The sequence below is a fragment of the Sinocyclocheilus anshuiensis genome, unplaced genomic scaffold (assembly GCF_001515605.1).
Source record: "Sinocyclocheilus anshuiensis isolate Anshui unplaced genomic scaffold, SAMN03320099.WGS_v1.1 scaffold332, whole genome shotgun sequence".
NCBI classification, from domain to species: domain Eukaryota; kingdom Metazoa; phylum Chordata; class Actinopteri; order Cypriniformes; family Cyprinidae; genus Sinocyclocheilus; species Sinocyclocheilus anshuiensis.
Genome location: NW_015554181.1, coordinates 1,129,990 through 1,145,023, shown reverse-complemented (window position 1 = coordinate 1,145,023; position 15,034 = coordinate 1,129,990). Strand labels below are relative to the sequence as shown.

At 32.1% G+C, this 15,034-nt stretch overlaps 1 protein-coding gene across 3 annotated transcripts in view; it reads left to right on the top strand.

The window, feature by feature from the left end:
* The window catches only part of LOC107671034 (bicaudal D-related protein 1), a 40,970-nt gene that overhangs the window by 15,198 nt on the left and 10,738 nt on the right, over window positions 1-15,034 (top strand). For 2 of the 3 annotated variants that reach the window (XM_016463874.1, XM_016463876.1), the window contains exons 3-5: window positions 5,225-5,341; window positions 5,456-5,467; window positions 11,400-11,546. In XM_016463874.1, coding sequence (XP_016319360.1) covers window positions 5,225-5,341; window positions 5,456-5,467; window positions 11,400-11,546 — 276 coding nt within the window. The remainder of the gene's footprint in view (window positions 1-5,224; window positions 5,342-5,455; window positions 5,468-11,399; window positions 11,547-15,034) is intronic. The other variant, XM_016463875.1, reaches the window with a different exon arrangement.

Below are 15,034 nucleotides of genomic sequence, written 5' to 3'. Positions count from 1 at the left end.
AATATCATCAGTTACGTTAACACCCCGTCAGAATGCGCCATCTAGAGTTTCATGACTGAACTATATATATATTAATATAATTATATACAGAATATTAAAAGGATGATTCACCCAAAAATGAACATTTACTCACCCTCATGTTGTTCCAAACCTGTATGAGTTTCTTCTGATGAGCACAAAAGATATTTTGTAGGATGTTGGTAACCAAACAATTGCTGTAGCCATTGACTTTCATAGTATTTTTTCCCCATACTATGGAAGTCAATGGCTACCAGCAACTATTTGGTTACCAAAAATATTCAAAATATTTTATTTTCTGTTCAGCAGAAGAAAGAAACAACAGGTTGGGAACGATATGAGAGTGAGTAAATCATGACAAAATCATGTCATTTGTGGGTGAACTATCCCTTTAATCCATCATGTTAGAGGTTTGATCACATCCCTAGCACATCCTAGTCATGCTTGCCTTAGACAGCACTAGTTATTTACAAAAACTGTTGTGTTTTATCATATAGCTTTTGCTGGGGTTACTGAAAAGCATTTTTAACCCTCTCACCACTCTTTAAATGTGATAACATCACTGTGGAGTGGTTTATTGCTTTAGTTTGTGATTTGCTGTGTGAACTGTCCAGCAGTCTGACATTTCATCTGAGTGTCTTCAGTTTATACTGCGGAAATGTCACAGGTTTCCTCCTCTGACAGTATGACTAAGGGAAATCATCACCATTAATCACTATTCCCACATATCGCTATGGCAACCCTAAATGTTATGTTCAATTCCATGTGTTACCATGGAAACGTGATTTCCCCCTCCTTCCAAACCCCCCCCACAAAATGTGCTGTGATGGAACCTATAACTAATAAAGCGCAGAGACATTGTGAACCTGCATTTGAAATTCTGTATACTGTCTAACTGGAATAAGTGGTTTCTTTGTTCAAAGCAGGATCATAAATGAACACGCAACCTCACCAATCCAACACAACGCTCCACGTGACGCACCTGCGGCTCAATAAAAACGGCCGGCATGTGAGCCGCGGGTCATGTTGAGCTGCGAGAGCTTCCCTTCTTCACTCCCGCCAACATTCAGACACGATTCACACTGAAATGACACTGTTGAATGGACAGCCACCAAAATGACTAATGGCTTTTTGATTAGTATCATTTGTGAAGGTGCTGCAGATGTAATTACGCTTCAGCTTTCAATGCCGTCATGAATGATGTTAGATCCTGTGGGAAAGAAAATCACAATTAAGATTTACTAGAGATGTTTGATTAAATCCGTTGCTTCCTGGGAAAAGATTTTTTCCAGATACCAGTTTGTGATCAAAAATCAAGAGCAAACATTTCTCGTCAGCTTCTTCCAGATTAGATGCTCTGAGCTGCTGTACGTTCATTTTTAGTTCTATATTCACACTGTATGAGAAATATTGGCTCATTTGTGTCTGTTTTTTAACAACAAAAAAAAGGTAAATCTGAAGTAAAATAAAACTGAGAACTCAGTTTAGTCTCTTGAGCTATGAAAGAGCAAACTCTGAGCAATTAATTTAATCTCAGTTAAATGCAACAGGGAACGTTCTCAGAATGTTCTAGCAAGGTTATGAACAAATGTTATGTGGTTTTTAATAATGTTCTCAAAACATTATTTATACATCATTCATGGAATGTTTTTTTTTTCCTGAAATGTTTTTCAAATGTTACGTTCACAGAACATTTAAAAGTAACATCCCTATAATATTATCCTAGACAGAAAAAAAAATGATAAAATGGAATGTTCCCTTAACATTTATATAAAAAGATTCATAAAAAAAAAAAAACTTCTTAAAACATTTTTGTTAGCTGGAAAGCTTAAAAAAATCAAATCACTAACCTTGTAGAGATAAAATAATACAACTATATTTATTCAATATATATTATTGCTCATTGCTAGTTAATGTTAGTGTATTCATTAAATATAGTTAATGGAACATTATTGTAAAGTGTTACCTTTTTAATAATGTTCTCAAAACGTGAGCACAAAAATATTATTTATACATCATTCATGGAATGTTTTTTTTTTCTGAAACGTTTTAGTTTAACTTTTTAAGTGTTATTAGTTGTTTCAGAATGTTCAGAGAACATTCAAAAGTAACATTCCCATAATGATAAAAATGATAACATGTTATGTTCCCTTAACATTCTTATAAAGAATTTAATTTTTAAAATGTTAAAAAAAAAAAAAAAACCTGGATGCATGAACGTTTTAAGAAAAATATTCTTAAAACATTTTTGTTAGCAGGGAAACTTAAAAAACAAAAAATCAAATCACCAACTAACCTTGTAAAGATAAACAGGAAGTTACATTTGATAGTTTTTCTGGTAGATGTTTATTTCTGTGAAGCCTAATCTGCCAGTTCCCGAAAAACTAACCACCATAACAGCTTCACTTGAACTCCTTCAAATTTCCCCTGTGATTACTTCATGATGACTTTTTTTTTGGCCTAAACTTAAACAATATCAAGCCAATGAGAAGTTCAGCAATCTGATTCAGAGCTCTACAAGTGAAAACCTGCTACTATAACATTTCTTTATCTGGCTCCAGTCTTTATCTGCAGCAACAGAAAGTTTAATCCAAGGTCAAGATGGGTGACGTTTCTGAAACAGTTTCTACTTTGTTCTCAAAACAGCTGAGTATTATTTTAGAAAGACTATTCTCTTTAATCAGGAGATTCATCCTGCCAGGAAATGCACGACTCAAACCCTCATGAAAAATCACATCACAGATATACGAGTGAATAAATAAAGTTAGGAATCTATAGCTTAGACATACTGTTAGAATAAAAGTGTTACTTTTGAAGTGTGATTATTGAAGATTATTGAAGTGTGTTTTACAAGAAAATACTATTTCAGTATTCTACTTCAAAATTTCATGTTTAATTCAGTGTTAATTTTTATTTCTTTGTAATTATTTTTTAAATTTACTAGCAATTTCTGAATGAAAATTGTCAAAGTAAACTCTAAACCATTTTATTTATTTATTTATTTGTATTTTTTTATGTTCAGTACCATCAAAAACAACTTTGTACTTTATATACCCCATAAAAGGTGGGTATTAGTACCGTAGAATAGTACTAAAAAAATTTTTTTTTTAATTTTCAAGCTTTTTTTTTTTTTAATTCTCTGTTTTCTGTTGAAATGAAAACCACTTTAATAAAAGTGTGCAGTTATAGGTTATAGTTACTGTCTTATTGCATAATCTGATAGGAGTTCAGATAAAAACATGTTCAGATGGTTTCTAGCACGAGATATTGCAAAAGCAAAGTTGATAGGGACGTGAGTTTCATTGATGTTTTCGTACGTCACGGTGAACACGAAGACTCAGGGGTTTCCATGGCGACAGTCACAGATGATGCGAGTCAGTTTAGTGACTGCAGTCTGGCTGATGGTAATGAGTGTTTCTCACAGCTGCAGTGGCCTGATCGCAGTCTTCTAATCGGCTCGGAAAAACACAAGGATCTCTGCTGGAACGTTCTACAGATGCTCCGAAATGCCAAGTGTGATCAATGAGCATGTGTGTGTGTTTGTGGGTGGGTGGAATTTCTCTGACTTGTTCTATAAAATAACTCACGCTCATAGATTATTGGGGCAGCAACAGGCTTCGCCTCTCTTTTAATACATTTCTGTGTGAAATCATATAACGTGATCGATCAGATCTTCACGTGCGTGTTTCAAATGCAGTTTTGCATCAGTGCGTGTCACTGACCTTTAAAAAGAAACTGAAATACAACTAACTTCTCACAGTGATAGAGGTGCTAAACTGTTAAAAAAAAAAAGTGTGTGCTACAGTAACATTATGAAGTCAAAAGGTTACAGATCAGCTCGATTCATGTAACCACTAGTATGAAGCAGTTAGGTTTTGTTGTCTAAAACTAGCTAAATTATTTTACAGACAGAAAACAGTGTAATATCTACACTGTCTAATGCTACTAATTTCGTTAAAAACACCCATAGTATCAGCAGAGTACCTTGTAAACCTGATTTTGTCAAAATAAGTAAAGACAAAACAAAACAAAAAAATTAAATTATAGTTAAATCCAGTGACTAAAAACTTTCATAGTAGCCTAGTACCTTGTAAACCTGATTCTGTAAAATGTAAAAAATAAACAAATAAAATGAAATAAATATTTAATCAAATAAAAAAAATGAAAAATAAAATTAAAAATTACATATAAAATAAAATAGTTAAATCTGAAGAATAAAACTGTTCATATATAAGCTACCCAGTTCCTAAAATAAAATTTTATAATAAAATAAATATTAAGTTGTTAAATCAAGTGGCCCAAAAACACCTATTGAACCAGCATTGTAAATGTGATTTTTCTTTAAGAAAGAAAGAAAGAAAGAAAGAAAAGTTTAATAAAAAAATAAAATAATAATAATAATAATAATAATAATAATAATAATAATAATAATAATAATAATAATATATATAATAAAATAGTTAAATCTGAAGAAATAAAATGCTCAGAGTATCAGCTGCCCAGTTCCTAAGTTGTTAAATCATGTAAAATAATAAAGTATAAAATAAAATAGTTAAATCCCAAGAATAAAATAGTTAAATAGTTAAATCCCAGTTAAATCCCAAGACTAAAAATGCTCTAAAATAAAACTATATGTTAAATCTAGTGGCTCTAAAAACACCGATACTATCTGCTTGTAAACTTGATTTTGAAACTCGTAAATACAAGAATTAAATACAATAAAAATAATTAAATATAAATAAATAAATAAATCCAGTGACTGGATGAACACCCATAGTATCAGCTGTGTAGCTTGTAAAGTAAGTTTGTAAGTTTGTTTAAAAAAAGAAAATAAAAAAAGAAATGACTGAATGAATGAATAGCTCAAAAATGACCATAGAATAAAAAATAATTAAAATAATAATAATTCCATATGTTGATATCCTCCTAAAAAGATCGCAATCCCTCAGTTCATTTTTCACACTGTAAATAAAAGGTCAAGCCCATTGCATTGTGGGACACAGTTTGTCACACACTGGCAACCAAAGCGCAGTACAGTAATATGCGATTCAAAATTCAGCTGGTGTGCTGGTTGTACAGTATACTGACAAATGTAGCAGTGCTCCATATCTGCATACTATGCACAGTATACTGCATAAAGTAGCCTGTATAGGCTAAATATCTACAAGAATCTGATGTCTGTAAATGTCTGTGTTTGTGTTCACAGGCCGCCGAGGTGGAGAAACAGTTGTCTACTCAGGTTCATTCTTTACGGGATGATTTCAAAGAGAAAAGCATCTCCACCAACCAGCACATGACGCGCCTTGAGACCCTACAGGCCGAGGTGAGGCATTATGGGATGTGGATTATCTTATTTGCAGTGAGTCATGACACCAAGATATATCTATATTTCAAAATCTGCTCTCCTCCGTTTTGATTTGTTTCCTGCACTAAACAGCAAGGGCTTGAAGTAAGTGCTCATGAAGCGCTTCCTCTTTTCTGCATGTTGGTTTTGTCATGTGATGATCATATCCCAATGGCTTTATGTCACGTCTGAGCAGAGTGAATGTGGGCTTCTTCAGTAACTCATCAGTGAAAGACGGCCGTGTAATCAGCTCCTGGCGTCTTTGTTGTGACAGCGTGAGTTTCACAGGCCGTCATCACTGGACGCGCTCATGTCACTGGTCTGTTCAGAACAACAATCTCAAAACCAAGCTTCCTTCAAATCTCAATTAACACAATGGAGGAAGTTTGTATTCATGGGGAAATGTGGATCTGTAGATTAACTCCAAAACATAGTGACCTGCTACTCTTATTTGAGTATTGACTAAAATGAACTCAAATAAAATGTATAATATTTCAAATTCATTTTGATTTGTATTTTCCATTATGATTTTAATTTGAGTTCATATTTTAATAATATCCATGTGTGGTTTTGTCATTTGATTAGCTTTGTTTTGTAATGTCTCTATAATTTTGATTCATCTTTATTTTAGTTATTTTTAGCTTTGTATGTTTTTATATTTTATTTTATTTCAGTTATATTTTGTTTTAAGCAACAAAGTTTCTTATGATTTTCGCAAGACAGCATTTTGCATCAGTTTTACAGCTACATTTAGTGTTGGCATTTCTCCAAAATGGCAAGAGAAATATTAGCTATAAACTTATAATGTCATACAGTACTGAAAAGTATTGATTAAAACAGTTTAATCTGATTAAATATAAACTGTTTTACCTAATATGGGTATGTTTCTGTGATGTAAGCTGCAAAAAAAAACGTATTTTCTTACTCAGTATTTTTGTTTTGTTTCCAGTACAAATATCTAAACATTCTTAAATCGAGATACATATACTTGAGAAGCAAAAAGACAGAAAAATGAATCAAAATTAAGTGAGTTTTCGCTTAAAACTAGAAAAAATATCTACAAATGGGGTGATAAAAATAATCAGATTTTCCCTTAAGTTTATGGCAGATTTTTATTTATTTATTTATTTTATTTAACACAAATGCACTTTTGTTGTTGTTGTTGTTTTTACAGAAAATATCTTAATATTGGCTTAATATCGTATCAAGTCATTTTGCTTTGGCTCAAGTAAATGTATTTTGATTTAATAATGTTTATACAGGAAAACAAGACAAAAATACTAATCGAGTAATAATTTTTGCAGTGTGTTTTTAGAGAATTGCATCATTAGCTTAGAAACAAAACCCAGATCAGTCATCTATTTCATTTCAGGATGCTCCCTTAGATGACTGCTGTCTATGTAGACAATACAGACAACAAAGCAGCTCACTAGGTTTTGGAACAGAGCCCACGTGTACATATTAACTCCTATTGTTTATTCAGCAACCTGGACCGGCCTCTAAATGAGTGACATTATATCATTTATATTGAGAAGTCTTAAAGGTACAGTAGCAAAATCAGCCTGATTTAGAGTTGGAAAATGACCATGAAACACTAAAGTATTCAAGAAACATTCTAAACATTCCAGTAGATTTCAGGAGAAAAGGATAAGGAAAAAAAAAAAAAAGAAGAATATAAAACAATACTCTCCACATCTACTGCATGACTAATGTATCTGGTTTTGTCCTGCATGTGGTCATTTCACATCAACTGTATTTTGTTATATTTTGTAAAACGTGTAGATATAAAGGTGGATTTCTTCTTCAATTCAACTCAATTCGGGACTTAATATGACTTTTACAAACACAGAATCCTTTCAGTCATAACCAGACATGTTTGGAAGAAAAACTGAAACCTTCCACTCTTAAAAGCAATTTTAACGCTTGCGTACTGACTTCTCCCATCAGGCTGCTGATCCTGAAACATACGAGAGATGTCAGATACTGAGAATTCAACGATATTCAGCCCTATCAAATCACATATATTTCAAAGAGATGGAGCAGCTGATCAAAGCGCTCTCCCATCACGTGACTGAAGGAGAAATCCACTGCGCTTGCATGTTGCAACACCTAATCTCATTACAGAGCACTGGAATATGAGCCTTATAATATAATGGCATGACAGATCTTTACAGAACAGATAATGATATATAGCCATGTAGCTCAGATAAAGCACATAATCTCTGTTCTATGGTTTTACCATAACAATATGCCATAGATTTGGACATTACTATGATGGTAATACCATTGAAGCACAGTAAAACAACACCGTACAGGCCTATAAACAAACAGTACCATGGTATAAATTAAAATGCTTCTATTTTTTTCTAATTTAATTGGAATTAAATATATTTCTATATATTTTTATTGACTGAAAACTCATACCACAAAAATATATTTTCACATATATTTTTAAATATATTTAAAAATAGCCAAAATATATTTCTAATGTATATATTTACATACATATATTTTCGATAAGTTTTAGTTACTTATATTTTCTCATATATTTTTATCGATTTCTAATCTAAATATATTTAGATTGTCAAAAATATATAGTTGTAAAATATTGCATTTACCCACAATGTTTTATAAGATTGGAAATGTGTTTTCTTCCTCCTCAAAGTATATTTTGGAATTTGAAGATGATATTTGACAAATATATTTCATAAAGCCACATTGTTTAGAACATATATTTGAAATATATTTTAGCCTTATTTTTTTTCCCTGTATGGGAACATTAGCAATTAAACAACACGATACAGGTCTAGAATCAAACAGAGTTTAAAGACCTGAGGCCACTAGTTACAATTATTATACTTTACTATTACACTTTATTATCATACTTTACTTTATTATTTCTCATTTAACTGAAATTAAATACATTCGCAAATTATATTAAGTTTTTAAATATTATGATTTAAAAATGTATTATTAAATATTAAATTATAAATGAGAAATATTTTTTTATTGCATTTAAAAACTTTTTTTTTTTTTTTAAATGTCACTGTACCAAATATTTGTACCCCACTGCATATAAAAGTAGAATGATAATATCATCTGATACTGGTACTGCCACAGAAGATATTCAGAAGTCAGAATAATGAGAGCCACACAGTACTGAGACGAGTCTCTGGAGGTAATTAGTCAGATGATTAGTGGTCCAGACCAGAGCTGATTTACAGGATCACTTCAACTCTCCCTCCATCACTACAGAGCACGGCCAGAAATCAACTTCCATTTTTACATTTATAAGGGCAGTTTTTATAGTTATCCTATTAAATGCATCTGTGTTGTCTTTGATGACAGATATTTAAATTCAGTCAGTTAATCCAGAATACTATAGTGTTACCGGTAAAATGTATAAACATCAACAAAAGTCATCTTTACATTCCGAAGCTGCATCTGACATGGCATTTTTATTTATTTACAAAGGCTGTTTAATGCTGCTTAAAAGTGGTAGAAATGTATTCACACAACAACTGCATAAAGATATGAGAGATTATTAAATAGCCTACATAAAGTATAATCAATACAATTAAATGGTTGGCGTGCAATATTATATTTTCATTTCAGTTAATTTTAGTAATTCTGTTGTGTTTTTGTCATTTTTCGTAGTTTTAGTTTATTTTATATACTGTATGTCCGAAATTAATATTTCAGTTTTCAGTTTTTATTTTTATACATTTTTTTAGTTCATTTTTATTTAAATTTTAGTAATTTTGTTGTGTTTGTCATTTATATAAGTTTTTGTTTATTTTATATACGTCCATATAAATTAATAATTATAATGATTATTTGAAAATAATTATGTAATTATAATTAACTATATATTTATTCAAGTTTTAGTTTTGTATTTTTATTTTTAGTTATATTACGTTAAACTAAATTAAAATTAAATTAAAATGTTGCCTTGGCAACTAGCTGAAATATATATATATATATATATATATATATATATATATTAAAAATGTTGATTTTATTTTATTTCAGTTTATGTTTTTTTTAAGTTTTAGTTTTAGTTAACTATAACAAACCTGGATGCAACATGAGCAGATCGTAATATAACATCACGGTCAACATTTTTTATTAATTGTCACATATTATTTAACTGCAACAGTCATAATCGATTTAGTTCAATAGTGCAGGAGCAATTTTTGCCCAAGAACCTATCATTTGGAGGGCATTTTTGTTCATTTTGGTGGCATTTTTGCCTCGAGCCACTGTTAATATCCAACCCTGCAACTGACCACATACTGTATAAAGAAGCAGAGACAGGCCTCTGATAGAAGAATGAATGGGAGAAAACGCAACGCTCTATATAGCAGCTAGATGTAGATGTAAAGGCTCTTTAGTAGCGAGACTCCCATGTGGAGTGTGTACTAGAGCTGTAATTGAGCGGGGAAAACTTCTGTTCTATTTTAAGAGCAAATGCTGCAATGTCTGGGTGTTCCCGAAACTGCAGTCAGTGCCAGACAGAGAGAAACAGGAGTCTCTTTCAATCCATGACACCCTGAGCCGACCAGGACATAAATATACCAGTGTCGCTGTCGAGATCAGCTGTTTTAAAATGAAAATTTCAAGAGAAGCAGACATATGTGTTAAACATGCAGGTGCAGCATACGGTTAATCACAGAGAACCACTCAGTGCTGGTGAACTAGGTTAGCAGATCTAGGTCAAAACATGAGGGAGAGACACTAAAACTTCTGCTCATGTTTCATGGGCTACACACAAATCAGGACCAAAAACTCATTTTTATTTCTCCAAGAAATTGTAGAGAAGCCTTCGAGATGATGCTGATACTTAAAGGAATAGCTCAAACAAAAAATGTGCTCACTCTCAGGCCATCCAAGATGTAGATGAGTTTGTTTCTTCATCAGATTTGGAGAAATGTAGCATTGCATCACTTGCTCACCAGTGGATCCTCTGCAGTGAATGGGTGCCGTCAGAATGAGAGTCCAAACAGCTGATAAACACATCACAATAATCCACAAGTAATCCACACCACTCCAATCCAGCAGTTTTGTGAAACAGTGAAACAGAAACAGTGTCTTGTGAAACAAAAGCTGCATGTTTGTAAGAAACAAATCCATCATTTAACTTCACACCATTTCTTCCGGCTAAATATGAGTCCATAATCCATAATAGCGCTTCCTCCAGTGAAAAAGCCCATCTCCTGTTCTCTCTCACATCAATATCCACTCACATATTTGTTTAGAGCCGTTTTGGCTTGTAAACAGTGCTTGATCTGTGCAGATTTCTCTCCTGATTCAGACCAGATGGACTTTTTCACTGGAGTAGGCGTTATTATGGACTCATATTTTAGCTGGAAATTATAGGTTTTAAGTTCTCATGATGGATCTGTTTCTTGCAAACACACAGCGTTTTTCTTCTCAAGATGTTAAATGGTGGACTGGAGTGGTGTGTATTATTTGTGGATTATTGTGATGTGTTTATCAGCTGTTTGGACTCTCATTCTGACGGCACCCATCCACTGCAGAGCATCCATTAGTGAATGTGATGGAATGCTACATTTCTCCAAATCTACATCTTGGATGGCCTGAGAGTGAATAATTTTCAGCAAATTGTCGTTTTTGGGTGAACTATTCCTTTAAAGTGTGTACTAAATGCATGATTGTTAAAGAAAACAACTGAGAACTCATCACATTTTCTAAACTGTGAAAGGGCAACCTCTGAGCAATAGCATTTCTAGGGGTTGTTTTGAAATATTCCCGTTATCAAGAGCACATTCCTGACTATGGAGGTGTTAGTGACTCCCTACCGATGCCTGGCAACACCGCATTCCTACAACTACAGGAGATATTAAACTAATCCACTAAACCACACTTGAGTTTTTAATGAAAATCTGATAAAGGTTCAGATATATTGTGATTCATTCGTTTGTAACATTTGCAGATGTTTTGGTCTGAATCAGAGACTAAAGCTGTATAATGCTGATGTCAGTAACCTGGTGTTTTTCCCGCTCTCGTTGTGCAGATAAAGATGTTGTCAGAACGTAAGCAGGAACTGGAGCGACGCGTGAACGCCATGCTGGAGGAGAACGAGCAGCTGCAGCACACGGTGGAAGACCTGAGAGAGCGAACGCTGCTGCTGGAGAAACAGCGTCACGAGAAGGACCTACAGGTGAGCGGCCATCACGCTGCAAAACAAATGGAAACATTTGATTAATTAGTACTTTTGTCTTGTTTTTCAGTAAATATCTGAACACTGATAAGCAAAAAACATGTGAAGTTCTATATACAGTTCTAAAACTGTACTGTGTATATGTATTGGAAATTAATAAGTATTCATGCCATAGATGACATAAAAGATTTCTGCTTCAAACATGAAGGGAAAAAAATATTTTTGTTTTTCTCTGAAAACAAGTCAAATTTTGCTTCTCAAAATGTACCCTGCTTTATATTGTTAACATATTTTTACTGCAAAACCCATACAGCCCAAAAACAATAATAACACATTTTTAGATATTTTTAAAAATATAAAAAGAATGGTCAAAATATATTAAATATATTCACAGAAATATATTTTCAGTAAGTTTTACTTATATTACCTATATATTTTGAGCTATTTGTATATATTCTCTCTCTCTCTCTCTCTCTCTCTCTCTATATATATATATATATATAGACAATATATTTCAGTACACTGCCATTAAAAATCAGTAAGACTTGTAATGTTTTTTAAAGAAGTCTCTTTATCAAGGCTGCATTTATTTGATCAAAAATACAGAAAAAACTGTAATCTTGCAAAATATTGTTACAATATAAAAAAGGGTTTCTATTTTAATATACTTTAAAATATAATTAATTTCTGTGATGCAAAGCTGAATTTCCATCAGCCATTACAACATCTCCTGTAAAAACATTAAAAATCGTTCTGATCCCAAACTTTTGAACGGTAGTGTATATATATATAAAAAAAAAAAAAAATTGATTTACTCAATGATTGGAAATGCATTTTCTTGTCCCTAGAACTACATTTTAGATTATATTTTAGTATTGAAGGTTTATACTAAATATATTTCATTTAAGCCACACTGTTTACAATATATATTTGAAATATATTATGGCCAAATTGATTGAGTGATTGATTTATTGATTTATTTTTCCCCTGTATGGGAAAAAGACAAAACTAAAAAAGTTTGCAGTGCATCTTGTTTCACTTTGGGTGAATCTTTTCAGAACTTGAACATGCCCATTAAAACAAACAAACAAGACATTAAATTTATGCTTAACTAAATAAATCTAAGAAGCATTAAGATGTCTGTATTGAGACATTATTTTAAAGACAATTAAACACATTCTCCTCAAATTACTCATTACTGTAATTCAGCCAGATATTAAAAAAAAAAAAAAAGTTTGTAATTCTTGTTATTTTCAAAATGTTTCTTATTAGTGACAGAGAATGAGTTTTTATTTTTTATTAAACTGAGGATAAATCAAATGCATTACAAAAATGCTACCATGATTTATAAATACATTTGTTTAATTAACATGAACTACATGAAATAATGCAATAATGTTAAAAATCCTAATGGCCCTAAAATAGGCTTCATTTGTCTGTTAGCAAAATGTTATTTTTTATTTCGCTTTTTTGATTTTGAGGTTAATTCTAGCAGGTACATCCATTCATATGTCCATTCATACATTATAAAAAGGTATTAAACCAGCTGAACAGTATGTACCTGAAACTGTTGTGATTCTGAATGAAAGGAAACCATTGAAAACTCAGCAGATAAAATCTGCAGTCCAAACTGAGCGAGAATAACGAACAAAAAAAAGTGATTCCACAGAAAACATTCTTGTGCTTTCTCCATTTAGTTCAGTGTTATTAGAGATTAGCAGTCCATTGTTTTGTTAGAGAAACAGTGTTTTGATTGTTTGATTCACTGTTATTTCTGCTTTGCTGGATGGCCTCCAGTTCTCAGATTTTTTCATCAGTTTAAGATTTGCAGAACATACAGTTCTTTAGAAAGTATCCAAGTAATTTATTTCTCCATTAAAAGACATTTACCTCTAAAGAAATGAATAGTACTTTATACAAAACCGTTTAAAATGATGTTCAATAACATGAGACTCCAGTCCTACACTGAAAAATCTGGCATAGAAATTCTCATTCAGAAATCACGGTTAAATTTCACAAATAAGTACAAAGAAATGGCAAGCAACACTAAATTAAATGTGATTTTTTTGAAGTAGAAAGACAAAGAAAGAATATTTCCTTATAATACATACTCCAATATTATTTTAGTTACAGCTTCGGAAAAAAAACAAAAAATTATATATATATATATATATATATATATATAGTGCACCAGAGTAGGGAATTAACAGGGGTTGTGGGAAAAATGCCCCAAAAATTCAAGATAATGGGGAAAAATTAAACTAAGTATATTGCGATTAAAATTTAAATTTAAAACGAAAAGCGTCATTACATTTAAATCTGCGCACATTGCATCAGATTTCTTTATACATGTTGTTATTTGCAGCGCTGAGAATAACAACCAATCACACGTTTCTGTTGAGCTTAGAAACGCAAAGGCCAATCAGAGGCATGTAGATTAGTCAGTGCTGAAGACATCAGAGTTTTGATGCACTATCGCGAATTCTCACACCATAAACAACAAACTGCAGATTATACCATGTTAGTAAAAAGAGATTAACCCTTGTGCGTCACTTAAAAAAAGTTACACATAGGTCCATAGTGGACAAAAATGTCCATGTCAAAAAACTGTCATAAAAATTTGAAGCTTGGGAGCACAGAGTTAAGTTTGGTCTCATTTTAAAGAAGACCCATGGCAGATTATTGTTGAAGTTGTTGAAAACTTTAAAAAGTGAAACCCAAAAGAAGTTATAGAGGTTTAAGTTTATGAAAATGATTTATGAACTATATTTTGTATAAAATATATATTTTATGAAACATGTTGAACTCTATACCTGCTAGAAAATCAAAGCCATAAATCTAAACAAGTTGTGTTCCAAATTTGAGGTTGATATCTCAAAAAATGAGCTTTCAGTAAGATTTTGTGTGGGCGCAGTACCAAATTTTCCCCATTAGATGCCAGCAAAACTCTGCTGGTGCACACAGTGGTTAGATTTGTGATTTGCAGTAGAGTTTTTCTCTCTCAAATTTTACAAGAACACATGTGCACACACACAATTTTTTTTTATGACACACATACAAACCACACTCTGACATCCATACCAACACACCCACACAATTATAGCTGCATTATTTATCCAATTGGCTCTATAATATGCAGAAGCAGAAAACAGGAATAAAGCGAGTATTTGCTTTATAGGCCAAACCTGAAAAAATGGCACCATCTGGTAAAAAATGTTTAAAAAATACAATTTTAAAGCCTTGCCAACAGACTGAAAGCCTATTAACAAAAATTGCATCATTTTACAGTTAAATGGCACTGCGATTAAAAATAGCAGTTTTAATGGGTTTCATTGGGGACATTTTTGTCCTTAAGGTCCTGAGAGAAACCATTTTTTGTACCTAGTGCAAAACAGATTTATTAAAGGAAATTGAAGTGAAATAGTAAAATTCCAATAAAAATACACACCTGTGCCAAAATGTATGCAGTTGGCAATAACACAGGCAAA